At 41.8% G+C, this 27975-nt stretch overlaps 1 protein-coding gene across 1 annotated transcript; it reads right to left on the bottom strand.

The window, feature by feature from the left end:
- Positions 1-38: 38 nt before the first annotated feature.
- Positions 39-27975, bottom strand: LOC133444534 (forkhead box protein P2-like). The gene is made up of 13 exons (XM_061722375.1): positions 27793-27975; positions 24611-24712; positions 15695-15763; positions 14011-14153; positions 12989-13153; positions 9440-9544; positions 8508-8595; positions 7636-7746; positions 5008-5203; positions 4157-4227; positions 2535-2636; positions 2316-2442; positions 39-205 (listed from the first exon to the last, which is right to left on the bottom strand). Exons 1-13 carry the CDS (start codon positions 27952-27954, stop codon positions 39-41), a joined length of 1608 nt encoding a protein of 535 aa, XP_061578359.1. The 5' UTR covers positions 27955-27975.

The raw sequence follows: 27975 nt of genomic DNA, 5'->3' as shown, positions 1-27975 counted from the left end.
AGCAGGCTCTTTCAAACAAACCCATCAGCCTTGAAGGTTTAAGTCCTTGCAACCACGAAGAAGCTGACTCCAGAATCTTCACACATGCTCTTCATGCAGCCAAGCAACAGATAAAGTCTGTGTTGATTAAGGCATGCGACACAGATATTCTTGTGGTTGCAGTCAATGTTTTTGCGACTCTTCAGGATGCAGGCTTGGAAAAGATCTGGATAGAATTTGGCCAGGGTCAGTCCATTAGGTGGTTGCCAATTCATGATATGGTGGTGAATTTTGGCCCAGAGAAATCCAGTGGCATGCTGTTCTTCCATGCCTTCACTGGCTGCGATGTTGTGTCAGCTTTCCGTGGTAAAAGCAAGAAAAGTGCATGGCAAGCATGGGAGGCTTGCCCTGAAGTTAGTCCTGTCTTCAAAAAGCTCAGCCAATACCCACCTATCATAGAAGATGCAGACCTCAACATCCTTGAGAAGTTTGTCATCACCATGTATGACAAGCAAAGTACTACATGCAAAGTTGATGAGGCAAGACTGGACTTGTTTGCTCGGAAGCAAAGGTCTTATGATGCCATTCCACCAACAAGCGCATCCCTCGTTCAGCACGTGAAACGGTCTGCTTTCCAAGCTGCCTGCATATGGGGCCAAGCAACAGTGTGCAAAATGCAAACTGAAAGTCCTGCCAACTGGGGCTGGCAAAAAGATGGTTAGATCTGGCAAGTTCTCTGGACAACCTTTCCACCCATTGCTCAGACTTGTGAGCAGTTGACAAAATGTGGCTGCAAGACTGAATGCCAAGGACGATGCAAATGCTATCGCTTCGGCCTGAAGTGCACACAGTTGTGTGCCTGTGCATGTGAGGGCTAAGAAAATAGAACAACCAAGTTTAAGTTGAATGTTTGAGTTGGATATTTGTATTATTATTTTTTAAGTTATGTTGATTCAAGTTCTGGATCGTAAAACATACAGCCTATGCTTTGACACCTTTTCTGTGTTTTTATACCGTTATCTAAAAATTAAAAAAAAAAAAAATAGCCTATACAAAAAAAAAATTACAAAAATGGGGGAGACAAAGACAGCCTCTACGTGGCCTCACCTGCAAGTAGCTTACAGGTCCAAAAGCTTTAAGAGAAACTAATGTCTTTGTTTGTGAGTGTTTTTTTCATTTTATTCGCATTGTATCATCATAATATTCAATAATTTAGATTTTCTAAATGCAGAGTTGTATTTCTCATGTAAAAAACACATATTTCAATGTATAAACCATCAGAATAGGACTATTCAATCAAAATATAGTTCAAACGCTGTTTCAAACCACTTCGAATGGCGGCCATCTTGAAAAATGGTGGCCACTTTGTTTGTTCAAGTGGGCAACGTACTTTTATGAGATAGTAGGTCCAAAAGCACTTGTGTACCAAATTTGGCGCTTGTACCACAAAGTGAACGATTTTTCATTAATGTGCTCCACTACTACATCTACATGTGTCTGTCCATTGAGCTGTTACGCCGAGAGCGCCCCCTGCAGGTTTGGTAACCGGTTATGAAGCGTTTTTCTTTTGAAGACGGTTTCTTGTTTTATATTGTTTTGTGCTTTGCATCGTTTCTCTATTTGCAGCGCGTTTGATGATGCTGCATTTGTCTTTGTTTTTTGCAGCACGTTTTTTCATTTGCACCACGTTCCTCTTTTTATACCTCGTTTTGAGTTTGTGAATTTGAATCGTTTTTGTACTTGAAGCCGTTTTCCTTAAAGGAGCATGAGGCTCCTTTTAAGAAATGAGACTCTCTAGCGCCACCCTTCACCACGACGGCCGTTGGGGGTACTGCAGCCAACAGTGAAGCCGGCACGAGAGAACGGGGAGAACGCACATGCAGCGTCATGTGACGTCACATCCGCAGCCCAGCGCGGGAAATTCGGGACCGAATTGCAGCACATTTTGCAGCACACAGTCTGTTCAAGGCAAAGGAGAAATACACTAGAGGGCTCATTCTTTTGGGTTTGGAACGCTTCATCTGACATTATTACTAGAAAACTTAAAATGTATACGGATTTTTTTCATAAATCTTGCCACAATCCGGCCTCAAGCTCCTTTAACTGAGACGCATTAGGCCGTTGCAGTGTGTTTGGCCCTTGTCGGCCACCGTAGTTTATTGTCATTCTTCACTTTGTTCTTCCTTTAGACCCACAAAGTGATAATTAACTGGCATTTCTTTTTTGTCCCATAAAACAGAATGATAATTGTTATTTAATCCTATAACACGGATGTGTCCGGATGATACTTTAACATTTACAGGTGAGCCGTGCTGTGATTGGCCGAAGGCCTCTACCGTACCCCGTAATCTTCTGCGACCTCCGCCTCTGGTACTCCGCCTCGTCCACCGTCCACACCGCCCCTCTCACGTTCTCCACGCGCACAAAGCACTTGTGCAGGCTCAGGTTGTGGCGGACGGCGTTCTGGTTCAGAGCCGAGGAGACATTACTGAACGCATGCTGCATAAATCAGGCGTGACACACAAAAGGCATCACAGAGTTGATTATCTCACTACCTTCCAAGTGGCGGCGTTGCGTCTGAAATAAGCAAACGTCCTTGTGAACCAGTTGTATATCTCATTAAGGGTGAGCTGCATGTCCGATGCTTCCATAATAGCCTGTAAATGTAGGTGTACACAAATAAACAGAACCACGTTAGAGGATGAAATTAGCGGAGGGAAGGACGGAGGAAAGCTGCTCCCTCTCAACCATGATGCAATCTTCTTGTTCTTAATTTGATGGTTTAACATTTTTGCAACATATATTATCTCTTATAAGATTAACTCATCCATTGGAAATGAGAACTGAAAGGCTTAATTTATACAAATGCAATCATTTAAATGAGTTTGTTTGAGAAAGATAATGGAAAATGAGAAACATACATGTAGGAATGGGGGATATTTTACCGTTCATGATAAACCGTCAAAAAAATTCCCCACGGTAAGAATTTGTCATCTCGCGGTAAAAAGGATACATTTCCGTTGATGACGTTTTTGTGTAAAGCTGATTTATGGTTCTGCGTTAAATCCACGTAGGAAGGAAGGAAGGAAGGAAGGAAGGAAGAAAGAAAGAAAGAAAGAAAGAAAGAAAGAAAGAAAGAAAGAAAGAAAGAAAGAAAGAAAGAAAGAAAGAAAGAAAGAAAGAAAGAAAGAAAGAAAGAAAGAAAGAAAGAAAGAAAGAAAAAGAAAGAAAGAAAGAAAGAAAGAAAGAAAGAAAGAAAGAAAGAAAGAAAAATTCCCGTTAATGAGGTTTTTGTGTAACAAACATGGCGGATCTGAGTCATTCCAGTTTTGCAGTACAGGTGTAACTCATTTAATTGGTTTTTATCAATTCAATTTAATTGGTGTAGTTTAGTAGTATTTAGTATCTTTTAGAGCAGTGTTATGGGGACTCCAAAGACTGAATGTGGTGATAGATTTATAGTTACAAAGGTGGAGTTGAATTGGTATTTTTTTATCATAATTTTTATCGTTATCGGGATAAATGCCAGAAATTATTGTGATACATTTTTTAGTCCATACCGCCCATCCCTACTTGTGATTGCAGTTTTGTAAACAATATTATGATGCAAATTCTAACAATACTTTTGTGACTGAAACAATAACCAGGCCTTGCTGGAGCTCCTTCTAGCTGAGCTGCCTTCATGTCATAAACTGTGGAGCACATTCCTCCAAGATCTTGCTCCACGCTGATGTAACAGCATCACTATGGTTGCCACCACTAATCACTTCATAAATGTAATGAAGGATATGAACATTTCTGCATTTGTAGACGGTAGAAAGTACCGGGATAGCAGGATTTACAAGAAGGTGAGCGAAAAGTTGCGCGAAGCAGCATTTGTTTTGAATTTGGATACAGGAAGAAGAAGCGGAAATTACGGGAATTGCGCCATCACGTTCTCCGTGCGTCGCTGGTTTGATTCAGATATCCCAAATGATTCATCACCATGTATACAGGGATAACCCTGTTTGCTCACGCATGGAAACGGAATATTCCCAATGTTTCAGTAACCGGAATATTAGCAATAACCTGAATTTTGACTGCATGTAAACGTAGTCATTGTGATCCTTTCATGACTAACTGACCTGAACTGCTGCTGTGTTTGGTTCATGTGAGCGACAGCAGCACACAGTCCTACCTGTCGGATCAGCGTGGCGTAGGTGAAAGGTGGTCTGATGTCAGTGTTCTTGTAGAGCTCGTATTCCCCCTCTGAAAGAAAAAGATCAAACAGAAAATCTGCCAACAGCTACTGTCTCTGCACGGAAAAAAATTAATCTAAGCGCATGTAAATAACATATTTAAATCTGTGATATTAAAAATTAAAAATTAAGTTTGTTGCTTTACATGAATACATCTAGTTTTGAACTTAATCTGCATTTGTTCAAAAAACAAGACATTGTGCATTTTTTTTCCTTAACAAGCAGTATTTATGTAATCCCAGGCAATCTTTTCATTTACACTCAAACAACAAGCAATGATCTTTTTGCATTCACTTTTCCTTTAACAGTTTTCATCTATTGGGCAGATTGACCAACGTTTAGATGAAACATGCTTTATTTGTTTAAGTAGAACAACCACGGTAAAAATATCTTGCTTGATCTACTTTAAAAGAATTAAGGCAACTTTTTTATTGTTATTGTTTTTTTATGTAAATCAAGAAAGACTAGTCTTTGTATAAACTACTTAACTTTTAGTATGTACAAAATTAATTTGCAAGTAAAGTCAACTTAATATTTGCAAGTAAAGTCAACCTAATTTTGGTAAATAAAGTAAACTTAACACAATTAAGTTGACTGTACTTGCAAAATGTATTATTTACATACAAAACATTAAGTAGTTTATACAAAGACTAGTTTTTCTTGATCTACATAATAATCTCATGCAAAAAGTTGACTTATTTTTTTTTAAGCAGATCAAGCACAATATTTGTATCAGTGTGTCAGCATTGTGCATATTTGGAGATATAAGTATCGTTTGGGCCGTATTTACCTGGAGACAGAGAGAAGACCAGAGGGTGATGGCGGCGTCTGACGGCCCCGGTGCAGGGTGCGTGGGTGGGCGAGTCCTCCTCGCAGCTCTGGGACGGAGAGCCCACGGGTCGGGGCGACCCCTGGGCCGAGTCCAGGAGTCTCACCGACGCCATGTGGTTGGACACTCTTCCTGGGCTGAGCTGAACGCCAATAATCTACATGAACAAAGGCAGGGGCGTCAATTGGTGCGGCAGCCGCCACACCTCGGCTTCAGGGGAAAATGTAAATGTTTGTTTTTTAAATACATTTATGGAATTACTCTGTCTCTATATGTATTGATTATTCTATTATTTAATACCTATAAAATAACTACAAATGCAAGTCTGAACAACATGATGGATTTCACTAGGTATTATCTTTCCCTACACTTGTACCCCCTCATATGTTGAAATGTCCCAGCGTCCCTGACGACAGTGGTCACTATCAATCTCGTTTTTAGTACGCTCTGCAGTGTTGCTAACTTACAAACTTACAAACTTACAAACTTACAAACTTACAAACTTACAAAAATGAAAAAGAAAGCAGACAACCCCGCAATTGTTTTTCAAAGAAAGAAGGCAAGTGATAAGTCCAATGTTGCCCCAGTCAGGCTATTAACAAGGCTGTTAGCCACTGATGGATTAATTATGCAAGTTCATCTTAAGGTAAGATATCAAATCACCCTACCCTCTTATAAATCTGTTTAAGGGAAATATTTGACTTTTTTTACTTTCTTTCTCTCTTCTGCTCCCTCCCTCTCCTTTTTGCATTTTGACTTTAACTGTTTTAAGTTAAACTGGGATGTCCACGTGATATTGTTGCACTGACATAGTGGATGAAGTGAACAGAATGAGTTAAAGGGCGTTTGTCAGATACGCTTTTTACTGATACTGTAGTTAAGTTCTGAGACTCGTACCCTTGCCATACCTTAGCTTTGACTGAATTGATGCCACTGAACAAAGGAGCGAGAGGGCTGAGAAGACTGACAGATGGACAGAACCGAGCGCAGCACTTTTAACCAGGCGTAACCGAGCCATTTGATCCGCTCCTCAGAGCCGAGTCCACTAATATCACAATGAGAAGGAAACCAATTATTGTTAATTACAGGGTGAAATTGTTTGGGCCGTGTTGTCATTAGAGAGCAATATTTGCAAGATTAACAAGTGATTATCTTCTAAATTATCATGGTATGTCTGCTGTCTGGAAACCCAACAGGACCCATCTGGTGGCCCGACCAGCGTTCGGCCAGGACTCTGAGTGGGATCCGACCTGATTCCTGTTTTTATCTTGTGAGATACGATCCCCCTCTTTCTTAGCCTGCGTGTCACGGTTTCCCAGTTGGGGATGGAGTTTTTACTTGTTAACTCACTCTCCTGTCATTCCAGATCCTGCCACCCTCATCAGCCAGACAATCCACTCATTCCCCTCACCTGTGCTTCCCCCGCCCATCTCCACACCTGGTTCCCATGATCATCAGTTCCCCTTATATACCGGCCCTGTTCCTCATGCCAGTTGCCAGATTGTCTAGCGTTCAAGCCTAGCTTTCCAGCGTCCGTCCGTCCGTCCGCCCGTCCGTCCGTCCGTCCGTCCGTCCGTCCGTCTCCCGTTTTTTTGGATTTTGCCTGCCCCTCTGGGTCTGTCTGTCCGTCTGTCCGTCTGTCTGTCTCCTGGTTTTTTGGATTTTGCCTGCCCCTCTGGGTCTGTCTGTCTGTCTGTCTGTCTGTCTGTCTGTCTGTCTCCCGGTTTTTTGGATTTTGCCTGCCCCTCTGGGTCTGTCTGTCTGTCTGTCTGTCTGTCTCCCGGTTTTTTGGATTTTGCCTGCCCCTCTGGGTCTGTCTGTCTGTCTCCCGGTTTTTGGGATTTTGCCTGCCCCTCTGGGTCTGTCTGTCTGTCTGTCTCCCGGTTTTTGGGATTTTGCCTGCCCCTCTGGGTCTGTCTGTCCGTCTGTCTGTCTGTCTGTCTGTCTGTCTGTCTGTCTGTCTGTCTGTCTGTCTGTCTGTCTGTCTGTCTGTCTGTCTGTCTGTCTGTCGGTTTTTTGGATTTTGCCTGTCTGTCTGTCCGTCTGTCTGTCTCCCGGTTTTTGGGATTTTGCCTGCCCCTCTGGGTCTGTCTGTCTGTCTGTCTGTCTGTCTGTCTGTCTGTTTTTTGGATTTTGCCTGTCTGTCTGTCCGTCTGTCTGTCTCCCGGTTTTTTGGATTTTGCCTGCCCCTCTGGGTCTGTCTGTCTGTCTCCCGGTTTTTTTGACCCCTGCCTACCTTTGACCCGATTAAAGCCTCTTGGACTCTGATACTGTTTGTTCCCTCCATGTCTCCTCTGGTTTTTTGGATTCCTGTTTTTGTTCAGCCTTTGATCCTGCTCTGCAGCGCTTTTGGTTTTTGTTTTGCTAAATAAATCCTGTTTTGTTGCGAACTCCTGCCTCCTGCTCTCCTGCTTTTGGGTCCTCATCAACCGCACCCTGACACTGCGTCCGTCCACTCAGACTTCCCATTTGGGGCCGTTATACTGAGATCATAAAGGACTGGTGCCATCTGCCCTCTCTGTAATTAAGTCGCCCCATTTTTCATCCATCTGCACGATTGATTTTAGTGGGTTATTACACGGCATCTACCTGTGGTCCCCAGGGGTCGGCAGCCCGGTCGGATTGTGGCGGCTGAGCTTCTGATGAGGGCAGATACAGGTGAGCCATCATTGCTTGCAGACACTTGCGTTCCTTGCGGAGCTTTTGAAAGAGATAAAAGAGATTAAAAACTGGAATTTTGAGAACTGGATGATGAAAAATATCAGGAGAAAATGCAGGGTTTTTTTTTTTTAGGAAAATGACAGAAAGGCCATGAGAAATCTGTGCAAAACCAATTCCTGGGCACAAAGTATATTATTACTTTTCCAAAACATCTCTGGAAGAGAGTTTTAAGTTTTTAAGTACCATATTTTCTGGACTATAAGCTGCACCTGCATATAAGCCGCATCCGCTCTATTTAAAAAAAAAGATATGCAAGCCACAGATATTTATGTTGTTAGATTAGATATTTATTACATGTACAGAAGGATTCTGAACTGTAAATGATGTACATGTTTGTACCTAAATAGATCCTTTCCTAACAGTGTCTTTTAACACGGCAGAAACTTTGCTGATTAAAACGGGACAGAACCAAGAAAAAATTGCCGCTATTTATTTATCCATTAATCTGTTTGAAATCTGCTTCTACCTACTTCTATCTGCTAAAGAAGAAGTAGCGTATTCTTCTTTGCATTTATTTTGTCTTAGTTTTGATTCTAATTCTGGTTACAGCGCCCTGAGCGGTGGAAGAAAAATCCACAGAATAGCTGCACCTTTATATAAGCTGCACGGGTGAAAACAATGAAAAAAGTAGCGGCTTATAGTCCAGAAAATACGGTACATAGTAAATGTTTTATTTCTCACGTCTCAGGTTCAGGATTGTCTTTTTATTTCCTAACTAACCTGGGTTTATTCCAGCCTACCTGGAGCTCCAGCTGCTGAACCACCTGCATCTGGACGCGGCACTGCGCCGTGCTTCTGTCGTCCAGAGTGTGCTCACTGCTGATGTGCCTGAAACGCATGCAGAGATGTTCAAGCTGGGATTCCATCTTCTCCATCGAATGACCTGTAAAGACGCCTCGCAGAGCTGAAGCACGGTGGAAGAATTTAATATCATCAATCCCTTTGTTTCATGTGCGTCCATTTTTCTTAACATGTTGGGACACTCAAGCTTTTACGGCTTTGTGAAGCTGCCGTAAAAAACACCTGAGAGGCGTCTGGCTGTCAGATACCCGGTGAGGAAGGGAGTCAGTCATCATTTTGTCTCACGCTTAATGAAAACATAACTTAATATTTGTGTTATATCTGGAGGTATGTGTGTAGAAACACACCAGATAAAAAATGGCTTGAAAGGCCCATCTGATGAACAAAATGCTAAAATTACAGCAACATGTCATCATTTATTTTGATATTAACTATCTGCCTTGTTGCTCATAGTACCAGAAACTGCTGCTAACTTAATAACTCATATAGAGGACACGTCTGGGCCAAATACGTTTGGGACGTATGGCTCAGTTTAAGCTCCGGTAATCCCAGCGAGGGACAAAACTTGCCCCGAAATTCATAAACCGGGCCATGATTTGGATTCTGGCTCACGTTATATGAACCAGAAATGGCCCATATGTCCTGAGCGAGGACAGACGTGGGACAAGACCAAGTTTGTGAGGGTCAGGAGTGGCACAAAGGTGCAAAGGAAATGAAGAACTGGTCCACGTCTGGTGGATATGTGGTCGTGTTCAGGCAGCTGTTAATGCCGGGAGTCAAAGCAAGGACAACTGCAGATATGGGCCAAGTTTTCAGTATATTTTAATACTTCAGAAATGGTTAAATGTTTGAGGGTGGAATGAAAACCTACTTGATGAAACGGGTGAAGTTTTCACAGACTGACTCACAGCCGGGCCAGTTGCACACGCCGTGGGCGAAGAGCACCCGTGCAGCCGCCTGATCCGCCTTCCCGCCGCTGAAGGAGGAAGGAAAACAGGGAGAAGTCGTCGTCAAGAACTGCAGCTGCAAAGACGGCAGAAACAGCAACGCAAACCGACATAAAAGAGCTTTCTTTTCTGTTCAGGTGGCGTGAAATGACAGAGAGAGGTGGAGCGGGGCACCGAAAAATAAACGGAAAACTATTTACTTTTGATTTGGGACGTGTTCTGTAGTCATGTAAACTTTTTATTCTTTGCTGAACTACCTCGGGTGGTGGAACAAACAAACAACACGAAACGCGGCGTCCCGAGGGGAATTGAAACGTGAAGTCTCAAAAGAAAACAACTCCCACCCCACAGTTGGAAAGAGAAAGAAAATGTCTGCGAGTGACGAGTGTTTGAAGTTCACAGAGAGGCAGCATCGTCTGAGCTCTGCAAGCGTCAGGGGTGTCAAACTCATTTTGCTTGGCGGGCCGGATTTGACCAATTTTTTTCACGCTCAAAATAACAAAAACGGTGCAAAATTTATTTTTTCTAATAATTTTTTTTAACTATTGTTATCTAATCCAATATCAGTTTAGTTAATTTTAAAGGAAATATGCACTTTGTTTACACTCTAATTATGTAAAATCCCTAAGTTTAGGATATGTACCACAGGTTTTCAAAGTGGCAGTAATTAAACCTTTACTTAAAAAACCTTCTCTTGACCCAGACACCTTAGCTAATTATAGACCAATTTCCAACCTTCCATTTGTGTCTAAAATTCTGGAAAAGGCAGTTTCAAGCCAGTTATGTGACTATTTGTATAGAAATGATCTGTTTGAAGTCTTTCAGTCAGGGTTCAGAATGCATCATAGCACAGAGACAGCACTGGTTCGAGTCACGAATGATCTCCTTATGGCCTCAGATAAGGGATTAGTGTCCATACTGGTTCTACTGGACCTCAGTGCTGCTTTTGACACTATAGATCATGGCATTTTACTGCACAGGTTAGAGCATGTTGTTGGGATTAAAGGGACAGCTCTATGTTGGTTTAAATCATATCTATCTGACAGGTTCCAGTTTGTTCATGTACATGAGGTTTCTTCAGAACAGTCAAGGGTCTGTTATGGTGTTCCGCAGGGTTCAGTGCTAGGGCCAATCTTGTTCAGTTTATACATGCAGCCATTGGGAAGTATAATCCAGAATCACGGCATACACTTTCATTGTTATGCTGATGATACGCAGCTCTACTTGTCTATGAAGCCGGATGAAACAGAACCGTTAGTTAAACTTCAGGCATGTCTTAGGGACATCAAGGACTGGATGTCCAGAAATTTCCTGCTTCTAAATTCAGATAAAACAGAGGTTATCATTCTTGGTCCAGAGCATCTTAGGAAAGGATTAGATGGTGTTGCGATGGCTTCCAGTGCAACTGTGAGAAACCTTGGTGTTATTTTCGATCAGGATTTGTCGTTTAAACCATACAGTATGTCAATCAGGTTTGTAAAATAGCCTTTTTCCATCTCCGTAATATTGCAAAGATTAGGAAAATCCTCTCGCAGAGTGATGCAGAAAAACTAGTTCATGCGTTTGTATCTTCTAGACTAGATTACTGTAATGTGTTGTTAGCAGGATGTCCAAGTAATTTGCTGAATAGGCTCCAGCTGATCCAAAATGCAGCAGCACGAGTACTGACAGGAATTAGCAGGAGAGACCACGTCTCTCCAGTGTTAGCGTCGCTCCATTGGTTACCCGTAAAATTCAGAATCCAATTTAAAATTTTATTACTTGCGTATAAAGCCCAAAACGGCTTAGCTCCGCATTATTTGCAAGACCTGATAGTGCCTTATGTTCCTGTCAGAGCTCTCCGTTCTCAGAGTGCAGGTTTACTCGTAGTTCCTAGAGTATCTAAATGTAGATTTGGAGGGCGGGCGTTCTGCTATCAGGCACCACTACTATGGAACCAACTTCCAATCTGGGTTAAGGAGGCTGACACCACCTCCACCTTTAAAACTAAACTTAAAACATTTCTGTTTAGTAAAGCCTATAGTTAGTGTTTAGTAAACCTCTAGCTGGTGTTGGTAAATCTCTAGGTAGTGTAAACTTTAGTGTGTCAGAGTCGCTCCTGTAGTTTCTTGTGCTGGCCCCCCCTTCTCCTCCCTTTTTTCTCTTTTGTCCATGTTGCAGCATCCTTTGCCGGACACCGGAACCTGCAGGTGGTCGTGGGTGGCTTGTAGCTTGCATTACGGAGCACAAGTCTTTCCCTGACCCTGCACCCCAAACTGGGACTTGCTGATTGGGCCGGAGCTTCGGGAGCTGCATGCTGGCCTGCGGTCCCCACCCTTGGTCATCCCGTTGCTGGCCCCCCCTTCTCCTCCCTTTTCTCTCTTTTGTCCTGCAGGTGGTCGTGGGTGGCTTGTAGCTTGCATTACGGAGCACAAGTCTTTCCCCGACCCTGCACCCCAACCTGGGGATTGCTGATTGGGCCGGAGCTTCAGGAGCTGCATGCCGGCCTGCGGTCCCCACCCCTGGTCATCCCGTTGCTGCTTCCACCTGCCTGCTGTGCTGTTGCCGTCCCTGACCCACCAGTCTGGCCCTCGGCAGGAGGGTCCCCCCTTATGAGCCTGGTCCTGCTCAAGGTTTCTTCCCTCCTAAAGGGGAGTTTTTCCTTGCCACTGTTTGGCTTAAGGTTTTTCTCCCACTAGGGGAGTTTTTACCTGCCATTGTTTATGTAATAACTGCTCGGGGGTCATGTTCTGGGTATGGGTCTCTGTAAAGCGTCTAGAGACAACTCTGTTGTATTAGACGCTATATAAATAAAATTGAATTGAAAATTGAATTAAAATATATTTCTTCAGGATCTTTTCTTGAGATTTCTCGTTTTTTTTTCAAATTATGTAAAATACTTTTAATATCATTTTACAAAGATAAACAGAAACAAGTATGTTTTTTTTATATTTTGCTTTTTTATAGGAAATTTAATTAAAAGCAAAATCTTTCTTATTACATCAGAGAGTGTTTATTTGTGATTTAGAGATTTTTCCAGTACAATTAAGTGTATTTATTTTTAAAAATTGGCGCGGATATTTACGCCAGTGTGCCGAAAAAGTCAGCACTTCTCTTTTAACTGTTTTACTTTGTCACTATCCTCGTATTCAAAACTGAAATTCTCCGAATAAATATCTTCTATCATCTTTTTTAGCAGTGATATTTTTCCTGCGAAAATATATAATAGTAGTCAGTTAATAAAAATAAACGACCGTCTACAAAGAAATAAAATCGGCAAATGCATTCTAGAAAACTAAAAAAATGTCAAACTGCTCTCTTTGGAATAACGATGTATTTGTAGAAGAAATATATTATCGGATATGCTGCGATTCATGGCAATTATTTATGCCTTCCTTTTTAGTAAATTAACATTTAGTTTTTTTGCGTTGGAAACTTCTTGCGGGCCGCACATTTGACACCCCTGATTTACAGCCCGAACAGATGGATCTCACCAGTCTGGCCTGCGAGGAGACGGACTCCGCTGCTCCCGGCTCGGCCTCCCTGCAACTCTTGGTGACGGTATCGTCTGAGCTGAGGAGTTCGGACTTTCCTTCATTGGGGTTTTATCTTCAGCTGTTCCAGAAGTGAGCTCCTTCCATATCTGCAGCATGTCAGCACTGCTGAGACAGGCTAAAAAAATAAGAACAGATAATGTTATATTGTTATTATCAGTACTCGAGTTGTAAAAAAGAATCAGGGGGGGATGGTGGATTTTATCATATGGGGACAGATAGTTTGTGCTGATTACAAATAATATAATATATTACAAATAATAGCAGTGACCAAAACACCTGCAGAAATACTGCAGGAATGACATAGCAGCAGTTAAATGCAGCCTTCTGTAAGCTTTAAATATCCACTGGGCTTACATCAAATACATCAAAACACAACAATAAAAAACACTTTTCTGAACTTATCAATATGACTCTGTCCTTCACAGGATAAGTAACATGGATCACTGCAAAAACTCAAAATCTTAACAAGAATATTTGTCTTATTTCTAGTTAAAACGTCTCATTTTAGTAAAAAAAATCTCATTACACTTAAAACAAGACTCATCACTGGAAAAAACAACAATTTTCACCTGTTTCAAGTAGATTTTCACTTGAAATAAGTAGAAAAATCTACCAGTGGAACAAGATTTTTTTTGCTTGTAATAAGAAGATAAATATTGTCCCACTGGCAGATTTTTCTACTTATTTCAAGTGAAAATTTACTTGAAACAGGTGAAAATTGTCAAATAAGTTATTTTTCTGGTGATGACTCGAAATGTTGAAATAGCAGTAAAACCACATTCATTGATGAAATGACATAAGGGATGGAAAGGAGGGATGGCAGTTTTACAGGGGGGATGATTTGGACCGTTTTTATTTCAGGGGGGATGCCATCCCCCCTCATCCTCCCTCAACTCCAGTACTGGTTATTATTATGAACTGAAGAAGAAGAGGTTTTCTTTGGAAAGGAAAAAGCTGACGCTGGCACTGAGGGGGGAACGGGGAAAGGGCAGCGACCTGAAGGGAGGGTGGGAGAGGACAGAGCCGGCCCGGTCGCCCGGAGCAGCTGCTGCTGCTGCTGGAGCTGCAGAAGCTGCTGGAGAAGGAGCTGGTCTGCAGGGAGCTGCAGGACAGAGAGTAGAAAAGAAAAGTGGTAATGTGTGCATTTATCCTGGTCCTGAGCTTTCTAGATCCAAAAAAACAGACTAAAAGCAACCATTTGTGATCCTAAAACAATCCTAATTCGTTATCAACCTGGGGCCGGATTCACCAATATGTTCTTATGAACGATCTTAAGAAGTCTTAAGATCTAAAATCAAGAAGTTCATAAGAAAGTTATTAAGTGCAATTCCTCAATATTTTCTTAAGAACCGTCATTTCTGTCATTTCTGAACTGTCATTTCTTACGAATTTCTTATTTTTCCTACTTAAGAACTTCTTAAAATACGGCTGTATCCAAAATGGCAAACTAAATACTACATGCTACATACTGCATTAGTATGTACTGTATACTGCATACTAAATGAAGGATTCAGTAGCCGCTCCAGCAGACTGTTCACACAGCAGTAGCAGCCAAGTATCCCAGAATTATATTATATTATTATTATTATTATTATTATTATTATTATTATTATTATTATTATTATTATTATTATTATTATTATTATTAATTTCATTATATTCAGTCGATGCACCTGAAGAGAGACTTCACTACACCGATGCATCGCTCCACAATATTGCGGGTCTTTGTTTGTGCAAATGTGTTGAAAAAGGTGATATTAGAGGCTTATTATTATTATTATTATTATTATTATTATTATTATTATTATTATTATTATTATTATTATTATTATTATTATCTTTTCACAGAAGGAATTTTAAGACAGGTCAAGGTTGTCTTAAAGTTAAGAAAAAAGTCAAGAACAAATTTGAGAACTTTTATTTCAAGAATACCATTTATTCTTAAGTTTTTTCTTAAGAAGAAACTTAAGAAGAAAGTTGAGAAAATACGAACATTTTTGGAGAATATGACTTCTTCTCTTTTTTCTTCTTAAGACTGAACTTGAGAAAAAAATGACACTTAAGAAGATTTTTTTTCTTAAGAATGTTTTTGGAATCCGGCCCCAGTTCTACAAACAGAGTAGCATGATTATATAATGGAGTTAATCAGGTTTTCAGGTGTTTTAGGCTTTTAACTCTCACATCACAACAAAAGAAAAAACCCTGAATCCACATCTTATGAAAAAATAAAAAGACAAACATTGTTTTAAAATCATTTGCAAACAAATAAAAATTCAAAGTAAGATTAGAAGCACTGAGACTGCAGCAGTCAGTCAGTCTCCAGCAGCATTTCATGCTTGGTTCTTTATAATTACTCCAACTCGCTCGTTTTCATGGACTGAGAGACATTTATCTCCCACTTGCCATCTGATGTCTTGATGGCTTAAATGATACATTTCATTTTTAAACCCCACCCTCTACCTGTAATATCTGAATCTACGGGTGACGTCATGTTCATCACCTCCAAACATCTCTGTATACTCCTGACTGGATCAAAGGCACAGCACCAAACCCAAGTCTGTTTTATCATCAATGAAGCACTTGAAGTCTTCGCTGCATGAACTGAATAACTGACATATATATGAACATTATAATAAAGTTTACCTCTTTGCTGGACTGCTGTTGGAGCAGCTGCAGCTGCTGCTGCTTCTTGTAGAACTCTTTCAGTTGTTGCTAAAAATAAAGATGAATATTATCTGAATATCATAAAAAGTAAAAGTATTTCTGTATCGTTCATATTAGTTTGTTTTTTTGTTTGTTTTATTTAGGATCCCCATTAGCATTAGCAACAGCATCAGCTATTCTTCCTGGCGTCTGACACACACACAACACACAAATTAACACTTAATACATAACAAACATACATTATACATGACAAACAAAACAATAATAGACACAACTCCCTTAGTCACAAACTAAATCACCATCATTCTCAGACACAAATACATAGAAATGAATCAAATAAAACACCTTTATAAACAATACCTGCCTGGAATGACCTTATCTAGAATTATTTGACCACTTTTCACCTTTATTATGATAGGGTTTACACTACCTATAATTCTATTCAACCTTCACTTTGTTCCTTCTAAATGTCAAATCATCATTCATTAAATCTTAAAAGATATTGTTTCAACTGAAACTTAAAGGAGCTTGAGGCAGGATTGAGGCAGGATTTATGAAGAAAATGTGTATACGTTTTAAGTTTTCTAGTAATAATGTCAGATGAAGCGTTCCAAAAGAATGAGCCCTCTAGCGTATCTCTCTGTTGCCTTGAACAGGCTGTGTGCTGCAAAATGTGCTGCAATTCCGGGCAGGAATTTCCCGCGCTGGGCTGCGGATGTGACGTCACATGACGCTGCATGCACGTTCTCCCCGTTCTCCCGTGCCGGCTTCACTGTTGGCTGCAGTACCCCCGACGGCCGTCGTGGTGAAGGGTGGCGCTAGAGAGTCTCATTTCTTAAAAGGAGCCTCATGCTCCTTTAAACCAATCTTTTTTTACCTACATGAGAAATATGAACTGATATAGAGTTCCAGCCAACCACGGCTCTGTAAAAAAACAGTTATCTGAATTATATCTGTTCTCACCCTTGGTATGAACCTCCTTTCTGATGTCATTCTTGTATTGTAACCATGGTGAGCAAAATGATAATAGAATCTGTCATACAGTTGTTTTGGAGAGCGTGTCACCAGTATATTCCTCAGAAAATGTAACATAGTATACGTAGACCTTTGTCTTATAGATAACCAGCCTAGTTTTTTATGCATGCTGGACACATTAGACCAGGGGTCAGCAACCCAAAATGTTGAAAGAGCCATATTGGACCAAAAACACAAAAAACAAATATGTCTGGAGCCGCAAAAAATTAAATGTCTTGTATAAGCCTTAGAATGAAGACAACACATGCTGCATGTTTCTATATTAGTTTTAACTGGGGGAAGATTTTTTTTTCATTATGCACTTCGAGAAAGTCGAAATGTCGAGAAAAAATTTAAAATGTCAAGAAAAAAGTCGAAATGTTGAGAAAAAAGTCGAAATGTCGAGATTAATGTTGAAGTAAAATCTTGAGGAAAAAAGTCGAAATTGTTGAGAAAAAAGTCGAAATGTCAAGAAAAAAAATCGAAATGTTGAGGAAAAAATTCAAAATTATGAGAAAAAAGTCGAAATGTCAAGATTAATGTTAAAGTAAAATCTCGAGAAAAAAGTAGAAATTGTTGAGAAAAAATTCAAAATTACAAAAAAAAGTCGAAATGTCGAGATTAAAAAGGAAAGGAAAAAGGAAGAAAAAAGAGAAAAAGGAAAAAAGAAGAAAAAAAGAAAAAAGAAGAAAAAAAGGAAAAAAAAAGAGAAAAGAGAAAAGAAGAAAAAAAGACCAAAAAATGCTCAAAAATTTTCGAAAAGCTCCAGGAGCCACTAGGGCGGCACTAAAGAGCCGCATGCGACTCTAGAGCCACGGGTTGCCGATCCCTGAATTAGACCTATAAGGACACAATAGAGCACAATGTGCAGCTTTATTTTGTGCCACTTGTCTTTACATTTTTAACTAAAGTATTTGACCAAACTACAAAACAATAATCCAGTTGCGACAAAACCAAAGCATTAAGCATTAAGCAAGTATTTGTGATACATGATGAAAAAGAAATAAATGTGTTAAATGTTAATATCCACAGCTTTAAATCAGGATTTTTTTTTTCATTTTGAGTGCAAAAGTCAAATCTTTCAGTTTCATTGTGATTTTTTAAACTGTTAGTTTTTGTTTGCTTGTCTGATTGTCAATCAATTTATAGAGTGATGAAATTAAAAATCTTAAATCCCATCTATAAAAAGAAACAATTGCTGCTCATAATTATCCAACGGTCCGTTATCTAGCCCGGATCCTTGCTATGCAGAGTGTCGGGGGTCTCCAGGAGCCTCTCAGTTCTCTCTGGGTGGAAGGCAGGGGTTCACCCTGGACAGGTGAATCATATCAGGAAACATCGGTAAGTTTCTCAGTCATCACCTTTGCTGGGAATGTTTTCTAAGCCGTCGGCAGCTTGTGCTGAGCCAGCGGTCTCGTGCTGCAACTGGCTGTCGCACAGTAAAAGGAACAAGAGGTTTCAGGAAGCCTGTTGGCGTCATCACAGAGAATATGTCCAGTAGTGATGCAGTCTGAAGTTTGAAGAGACAGCACATGTTGACAATTTAAAGGTATTATATGCAACTTCTGAGAGCTAGCAAGATTTGAAAGCGGCACCTCCTCTAAGCCCCGCCCCCTCTTCCCCCTCCCGTCAGCGCTCCGTCCAAAGCCACGCCCCCACAAACTTTGGGGAACGCGCATTTGCAGGAGTCCAGGTTTCCAGGACATTTTGGACAGCACATTTTCAACAAAACTACCCCATGTCTCATTCACCTGTAAGCGAGGCCGGTTTTAGGGGGTTCATCCTGCCCACCGGCGTCTCCATCCCGGCGAGAGTGGAGAGCGGAGAGCGGGTGGCGGTGTGCCGTAGGCTACGGCGTGTACGCCGTAGCCTACGGCGTCTACGGGGGTGGTTTAAAATGAAGGCATCTGATTGGTTCTTTTCCTTCCTGCCAAGCCTCTGGTCTTCTGACCAATCCAAGCCATTCGGTGCGCAAATAACTGATTGGTTAGAGTTTTTACAGGATTACAGCTTTCAGAGAGGATTGATTTTTTTCTTTCCTTTTTCTGAACACATTATTCACTGGCTACTCTCAGGATGGAAGGACCATTTCACCCAGTATAACAATAAATGTTTTTGAATACGATTGCAATTAATACCTTTAAAGGGGACCTATTGCGGCATCTAATACCTATTTAAAACAGGCCTTGAATGTCTTAAAAACAAGCTTTTGATTGTTTTTGCTAAATAAATTAGAAATTCAGCCTCTGAGACATGTCTTTATCTTCCCATTCTCTAACCTCATTATCTATGCAGGATTCTGAGTGGGCGGGGCTATGATAATGAGGCTCTGTGCTGATTGGCTGCCTGAATGACGCGATACGCCGCTACGAAAAAGTGGCAGAAGCTCCGGCCGGTGGAGTTAGTTGTGGGCGTGGTTTCACACATCGGGGACCAAACTATGTAAATCGCATTTTGGTTACGTAACGACGGGAACAGAATCTTATTGGCTCGTAGATCCACATCACACTGGACGGCTCATCCGGGCGGCTGTACAGACACTGCAGAATTTGGTTGCTTTCCTCCTTCTCTGAGTTGGCAGGCTGAGGGGAGACCACTTTATATATGTTAAAGCAAGAGAAAACGCGTTTTTCATAATAGGTCCCCTTTAACAATTTATCCACTGCAACAAACAGGTGTGTGGAAGAACCGAACACAGTCACAAAATCCTGGCCCCAAATCCTCATACTGGTCACCAGTCTGGCCCCAAATCCTCATACTGGTCACCAGTCTGGCCCCAAATCCTCATACTGGTCACCAGTCTGGCCCCCAAATCCTCATAAATCCCTCTGCAGTGAGATGATCTCCAACGATGAGGAGCCTGGTTTTCCCAGAGAGGGAGATGCGGCCCCGAACCATCACACTGCCGCCACCAAGAGATGTTATCGGTGCAGCAATTAGCCGAGTGTTCTCTGCTTCTTCTTCACACTTTGACCCTACGGTCCAGCCGTCGTGGGCAGAATCTGGTCTCATCACTGAAGATAACGTTCCTCCACATGTTCAGGCTCCAGTGCTCGTGTTGCTGACACCAGCTGTCGGCCAAATCGTGCTGCAAACGTCGACTGCAAATCTGTAGATTCAGTCTGCAGTAACTCAGGCAGGTGAGGAAACGGTCTCGTTGGGGGGTCGTCTTCTCTTCCTGTCTCGCTCCAAACAATGCAGCGAATAGGCTTTGTGGGACACCTGTTTGGAGTCGTCTTAAGCCGAGGACACACCAACCCGACGTCGCCCGCTGTCGGCCGACTGCTGTGTTGCCTCGCGTCGCCTGTGTCGGGCTGGGTCGGGCTCAAAAAGAAGCACTTGGACACACCACAAAGACGACACCCGACGGTAGTCTGTATTCACTCAAAAACAAGGGAAAACCGGAAGCTCTGGGAAGCCGTAAACAAAACAAATAGGCTTCATATTCACACCACATTTCCACACCACTCTCGCTACCACAATGCGTAAGAATAAAGAATCGGCACTGGCGTTGTCAGCCCTCGGCCTTCAGCTTGTGGAAGAAGGAAAGAGGAGGCGGAGGCGAAAAATAAACCGCACTACATGGGTGAAATCATGGATACAACAGCGACCCGAACCTGTGTCGAGAGCTGGAGATGAATGAAACCAACCATTTCAAAGATTTCGCTCGGCTTTTCCCTGTTCAGTTCCACATGTTGAAGGAACTTATCAGGCCAATCATCCAGAGGCAAAACACCAACTACAAGGATTGTATCTCCGTGGGGGAACGTTTGATGATTACACTGCGCTTCTTGGCAACAGGTAGGCAAGCTAACGGTTTTGATATAAACTACATAAACTTTGATATTAAAACTACAACACTTTCATGTTCGCTACCTGAACAGCCAATCCCAGAGTGAGCTGTTTGACCGACGGCCGACGCCTGAAAAGCTGCCGACGGGTGGCCGACCTGTGGCGACGTGCGGGACACACCAGGGAAACTAGCCTGACAGACGTGCACCGACGCTCATCAACGGCCCGACGGCCGACAGTCGGCTTGGTGTATGTTACTCGTCATAAAATCTAGTTTCTTCCAGTTGAAACCTTTGTCCAAGGTAAAAACCTTTTTATCTTTGAAAAACTTTGGAAAAAGTTGTAGTAATAATAATAATAATAATAATAATAATAATAATAATAATAATAATAATAATAATACATTTTATTTATATAGCGCTTTTCAAGGCACTCAAAGACGCTTTACATTAGAACAAAACACATAATACAATTACAATACACAGGACAGTACATAAGGACACAACAAGACACAGGACATTAATCACACATTAAAAGCAGTTCTGTAAACGTGAGTTTTGAGATGGGATTTGAATATTGGGAGGTCTGTACAGTCACGGATGTTTTTGGGGAGGGAGTTCCAGAGGGTGGGTGCAGCGATGGAGAAGGCCCTGTCGCCCCAGGTCCGGTGCTTGGTTCTGACTGGAGGGGACAGGAGGTTGGTAGTACCAGTTATAGTACCAGTAATAGTACCAGTTATAGTACCAGTAGTACCAGTTATAGTACCAGTTATAGTACCAGTAGTACCAGTTATAGTACCAGTTATAGTACCAGTAGTACCAGTTATAGTACCAGTTATAGTACCAATAGTACCAGTTATAGTACCAGTAATAGTACCAGTTATAGTACCAGTAGTACCAGTTATAGTACCAGTTATAGTACCAGTAGTACCAGTTATAGTACCAGTTATAGTACCAGTAGTACCAGTTATAGTACCAGTTATAGTACCAGTAGTACCAGTTATAGTACCAGTTATAGTACCAGTAGTACCAGTTATAGTACCAGTTATAGTACCAGTAGTACCAGTTATAGTACCAGTTATAGTACCAGTAGTACCAGTTATAGTACTAGTAGTACCAGTTATAGTACCAGTAGTACCAGTTATAGTACTAGTAGTACCAGTTATAGTACCAGTAGTACCAGTTATAGTACTAGTAGTACCAGTTATAGTACTAGTAGTACCAGTTATAGTACCAGTAGTACCAGTTATAGTACTAGTAGTACCAGTTATAGTACCAGGTCCGGTGCTTGGTTCTGACAGGAGGGGACAGGAGGCTGGCGTCAGAGGAGCGGAGGCTGCGGGAGGGAGTGTAGCGGTGGAGCAGGTTGGTGAGGTAGCAGGGGGCCTGATTGTGGAGAGCTTGGTCGGTGAGGAGAAGGATTTTGAAATGGATCAGTTGAGGGATGGGGAGCCAGTGGAGCTTCTGGAGGACTGGGGTGATGTGGTCTCTGGAGCGGGTGTGGGTGAGCAGGCGGGCGGCAGAGTTTTGAATGTATTGGAGTTTATTGAGAACCTTGGAAGTTGAACCGTAGAGGATGCTGTTGCAGTAGTCGAGTCTTGAGGTGATGAAGGCGTGGATCAAGGTTTCAGCAGAAGAGAAGGAGAGTGATGGACGGAGACGGGCAATATTTTTGAGGTGGAAGAAAGCAGTTCTTGTGATGTGGTTGACATGGTGTTGGAAGGAGAGGTTATTGTCCAGAATAACTCCGAGATATACACGCCTTTGAGTCGTCCCGTTTAAACTACCGTACTAGGCGGGATGAAACAATGCCATTTATGCAGGCGTCAGCTGGTCCTTCCTGTCCCATCTGCAGCTAATTCAAAACGCTGCAACTCGCCTCCCAACCCAGTATTACACCTTTGCTTGCAGCTCTTCATCAGCTCCCCGTCTGTGATAAGATCAACTTTAAAATTCTTTCATTTGTTTTTAAATCTTTACATGCACCTTCTTACATCTCAGGTCTTTTAAATGTCCATAGACCTTCTGGGGCTCTTAGGTCAGCTGACCAACTCCAGGCTACAGAGCAGGGGGAGCGGGCTTTTGCAGTACCGAGCTGCTGCTGCACAAACGCCTGGCTCCTTCTATGGCTGTTTTTAAATTTCATCTTAAAACTCATTTTTATTCACTAGCATGATTGATTTATTTTATTTATGTGTTTTATTTTTTTCATTGTCCAACACTTTTGTCAGCTGACTTGACTTTACTTTCTGGGGTACCAGAAGCTCAAAGCAAGAGTCAATAACAATCTGCAAAATAAACCGTTTGGCAGAGAAGATTTGGTAAATCTTTCCTGGGCACAACCCACATCCTCCTCTCTGCTGCTCGTCCCACAGACGCAGGTTCCTCACTAATCCATCACCATTTAGAAGGGAAATAAACAGACTTTACAACAGTACATTTATTGCTGAGAAGCATCGTTACAACAAAGAAATAGTCCTCCAAACACAAATGTCCTTACTTTTTGTGCTAAGTTTAGATTTTAATTGGGTTATCTATGGTTTACAACTTGTTTACTACATAAAAAATTAGTTACAAAAACAAAAATATTGACAGAACGTTATCCAGCATAGAATATCATAACACATGCAGGCAAGTCCAAAGTCTGTTTCTGTAGGAGTATTTGATGGGATAAATGTGTTTTTATTTAAATTTGTATTTATTTTTTGCTTCGTCCATTAAGGTGAAAGGTTTTAATTAGGGCTGGGACTCGATTAAAAAAATTAATCGAATTAATTACAGGCTTTGTAATTAATTAATCGCAATTAATCGCAATTTGATCGCATATCAATTTCAGACCTGAGAACAATGAGATTTCCTTTTTTTGTTTATTTAAAATGAATTTTTGTATACGAGTGAATGATTGACTAGTGAAAACATATGTTCAATTTAATTAATTTATTTTATTTATTATTTTATTTTAAACTGTTTATTTTTATCAAGGTGGTGCTTCACCAAGAACAAATCAGTGTAATTTGCTATAAAGTGCAGTAAATTAAATATATGCAGTATGCACATTGAATGAGACAGGTAGCCTATAGTCAAGGACCTTCTGTAAACACTTAAATATAACAAAATACTTTCAACTGTTTCAAGTACATTCCAGAACATGGAAACACATTAGAAAACAGAGCACGCTTCCATCCATCCGTTTTTTAAAACAAAATTTCCATCCACGAAACCCTTTTCGTCTGCGACTTCATTCATTTTTAACGTGTTTGGTAACAACTTAGCTTGTGTTATGACGACGGCCGGACTTCGCTGTAACACTAATGCACGTTGGTTGCAGAACCCTTGAGAGAGGGAGTTGTAAAACGCTTTGATCTCGCCACGGAGCTTACAATGGGAGTCGAAGTAAGTGTCATAACTCTCTCAGTGCGTCCGAAATGCCATACTAAAAAGTATATACTAAAAAAGTATAGTTAAGTTCGGCACACTTTTGAGTAAATATCAGTAAATATCAGTAAATATCATTAGGGTGGAAGTATGTGATTTCGGACGCAGCCTCTCTCTCAGGGGTCTGGTTGGTCGGTGCACCGTCCGTGTGAAAGTCGTCCCGTGAGAAACGTTCCGAGGGGAAAAAACGAATGCGATTAAAATGCGCAATTTTTTTTTTAGCGCGCTATTTTTTCTGTAATTAATTAATCAAAATGAACGCGCTAAAGTCCCAGTCTTAGTTTTTTTTTTTTTTTTTATAAAGTATGTTTATTCATTTTCAAAGGGTCAGACAGTCAAGAATTAAACAGTATTACAGAAATATGCACCCTCTTTTAAACACCACCCAAAACATGGAACACACTCTCCACACAGACAAATCAAAGTAGAAAAGTGACAAAAAATAACCGTAAAATAAAAAAGTTAAAAATAAGTTTAAAAAAATAATAAATAAAAAATAAATAATAAATGCAGTCTTAGTTTTAATACTTTACTGGTCTTGAAAGAATCCAGAAGTATTCAGATATTCGTTGCAAATGTAAATCAGAGCCTTTCATTTATTGGACCGAGCCAGCGTGTATGAGCAGCAGCAACGCGGTTGGACGTGAACAAATACCTGGTGGAGCAGGAGGACGTGCTGCTTCTGGATCAGAGCCGTCAGCTGGGTCGGAGACAGAAGCTGCTGCGTCTGCTGCGGAGCCATCATCGCCAGGAACACCTGACGGACAGAGACGGGCACCGTTAAGTATGAAGTCCAGAGTGTCAGGTGATGAACGTTAACGAGAGGAAATCTCCCCAATTACACAACAGTGTTGTCAACCTATTGTGAACATCACCATGCCGGATTGTGTCACTGACCCTAAATGAGATGGGAGACGGGACGACCTAATTAACCACACAATTTCATGCTTGTTGTGGCTCATAATGGAAGTGTACGCGTGTTAATAAAGGCAAACACCCCCAGAATAATAACCGATCTGCCCCGTCAGTGACCGGGCGAAGGATAGCAGAGCGCTCGCTTCCTTTTGTCGTCACAAAGAGGCCGTAACAGTTGCCACGACGGCGTTAAGAAAAAGAGAAAAGCACTTATATGTATTACCAACAATGCAAGAAAAAACAGCAAATACAGGCGCTATTGATGATTGGGTAGGGATGGGCGGTATGGACTAAAAAATGTATCACGATAATTTCTGGCATTTATCCTGATAACGATAAAAATGACGATAAAATAAATACCAATTCAACTCCACCTTTGTAACTATAAATCTATCACCACATTCAGTCTTTGGAGCCAAATCACTGCTCTAAAAGATACTAAATGCTACTAAACTCACGCTTATCCGTTCCCGGGTCGCGGGGGCAGCAGCCTCAGCAGGGATGCCCAGACTTCCCTCACCCCAGACACTTCCTCCAGCTCTTCCGGGGGGGAGTCCGAGGCGTTCCCAGGCCAGCCGAGAGACATAGTCTCTCCAGCGTGTCCTGGGTCTTCCCCGGTGTCTCCTCCCCGGTGGGGACATGCCTGGAACACCTCCCTAGGGAGGCGTCCAGGAGGCATCCGGTACAGATGCCCAAGCCACCTCAGCTGACTCCTCTCAATGTGAAGGAGCAGCGGCTCGACTCCGAGCTCCTCCCGGGTGACCGAACTCCTCACCCTATCTCTAAGGGAGCGTCCAGCCCCCCTGCGGAGGAAACTCATCTCGGCCGCTTGTATCCGCGATCTTGTCCTTTCGGTCACTACCCAAAGTTCATGACCATAGGTGAGGGGTAGGGGGCGTAGATTGACCGGTAAATCGAGAGCTTCGCCTTTCGACTCAGCTCCCTCTTCACCACGACGGTCCGGTACATCGACCGCATTACTGCGGACGCTGCACCGATCCGCCTGTCAATCTCACGCTCCATTGTTCCCTCACTCGTGAACAAGATCCCAAGATACTTGAACTCCTCCACCTGAGGCAGGACTTCTCCACCCACCCGGAGAAGGCATGCCACCCTTTTCCGGTCGAGAACCATGCCTCGGTCTTGGAGGTGCTGATTCTCATGTTGTTTTTTGTGTAAAACTGATTTATGGAAGGAAAGAAGGAAGGAAGGAAGGAAGGAAGGAAGGAAGGAAGGAAGGAAGGAAGGAAGGAAGGAAGGAAGGAAGGAAGGAAGGAAGGAAGGCAGGCAGGCAGGCAGGCAGGCAGGAAGGAAGGAAGGAAGGGAAGGAAGGAAGGAAGGAAGGAAGGAAGGAAGGAAAAGAAAGGAGGAAAGAAAGAAAGAAAGAAAGAAAGAAAGAAAGAAAGAAAGAAAGAAAGAAAGAAAGAAAGAAAGGAAGGAAGGAAGGAAGGAAGGAAGGAAGGAAGGAAAAAGGAAGGAAGAAAGAAAGAAAGAAAGAAAGAAAGAAAGAAAGAAAGAAAGAAAGAAAGAAAGAAAGAAAGAAAGAAAGAAAGAAAGGAAGGAAGGAAGGAAGGAAGGAAGGAAGGAAGGAAGGAAGGAAGGAAGGAAAAAGCAAGAAGGAAGGATGGAAGGAAGAAAGAAAGAAAGAAAGAAAGAAAGAAAGAAAGAAAGAAAGAAAGAAAAGAAAGAAAGAAAGAAAGAAAGAAAGAAAGAAAGAAAGAAAGAAAGAAAGAAGAAAGGAAGGATGGAAAGACGGAAGGATGGAAGAAGAAGAACGAACGAACGAACGAACGAACGAACGAACGAACGAACGAACGAACGAACGAAAGAAAGAAAGAAAGAAAGAAAGAAAGAAAGAAAGAAAGAAAGAAAGAAAGAAAGAAAGAAAGAAAGAAAGAAAGAAAGAAAGAAAGAAAGAAAGAAAGAGTCCATATTTTTAGTCCATACCGCCCATCCCTACTCTGAGGAGCCCAAGCCCAAATTAACGGGGAGGGTTGTGTCACGAGCGTATTTAACATAAAACGTCAACGCGCAGAGCACGATGATCCGCTGTGACTACATCAATAAACACAACCCCAACAAGACTTCCTTATAATTACAAAGACTGTTTTTATACTTGATTAAACTCACTGCATCTTCCAAAACTCACCTACATTTCAAAAACACATTGTAAGATATTACACAAAAATAAAGATTAAAAACAAACTGAATTCTTAAACGTTGTGTTTGACGCACAGAACTGTCATTATAATACAATAAAATCCCTGGGTTTCCAATTATTGAAATATTGGGCTTGAAAAAATAAGCACATTAGAGGTTTTCTGCTAAGATATGGAAAGAATAAAATTCAAAAATTGTTTTCAATGAATGACCAGTTTTTAGTTTGCCCCCTGAAAATAGATCTGAGGACTTGAACGACACTGACAGAAGAGTGAAGACTTTCTTTCGCCGGTCATAAGAAAGTAGTTGACTGAAAATTACAAAAAAATTAAAGAAATAAAAGCCTTTTTTTATTAAGGATGGGCATCGCACAGTTAAATTCTGGCTGATTGTAATAAGAAAGTAAATTAAGATAAAAAAAAGTGAACGAGACAGACAAGATGAGAGAACATAAGGAAGAAAACAATGTTGCCCGTCCCTCCTTTATCATGGTTGTTTCACTGATCCATCAGATTAAGATTAGCCTAGATAGAAATCCAAAAGACAACCATAAAATTGCGTTGGGCCACGCTTGTTTGCCCCTCGCCTGCATCTGCTTGACCTCTGCCATGGGCACAATTACCCCTCTTTGCAAAACTAATAAAGGAGGGCAAACAAAGGTCCTGCTTGTCAGCCCAGGTCAGATCTCACGTGAAACCACGAGAACTCCGAGCTCCGGGCTGGTCTGGGGTTGGAGGACGACGAGCGGCCGGACGGTCGTACCTGCTGGTGCAGGAGACTCTGCCAGATGTCGCTGCTGGAGTCCCCGGGGCCCGGGGCCCCTCGGCCGGCCCCTCGGCCCCCCCCGGTGTCAGAGGCGGGACTGAGGAGGCTGCTGGCCGGGGCTCGGCGAGCCGCCGCCGGGCTGACAGGAGACTCGGGCATCTCAGCTCCTGAAAGAAGACA

Source organism: Cololabis saira, chromosome 5 (assembly GCF_033807715.1).
Source record: "Cololabis saira isolate AMF1-May2022 chromosome 5, fColSai1.1, whole genome shotgun sequence".
In the NCBI taxonomy this organism is placed as follows: domain Eukaryota; kingdom Metazoa; phylum Chordata; class Actinopteri; order Beloniformes; family Belonidae; genus Cololabis; species Cololabis saira.
The sequence above is the reverse complement of the archived record's forward strand: the minus strand, read 5'-3'. Positions and strand labels throughout refer to the sequence as shown.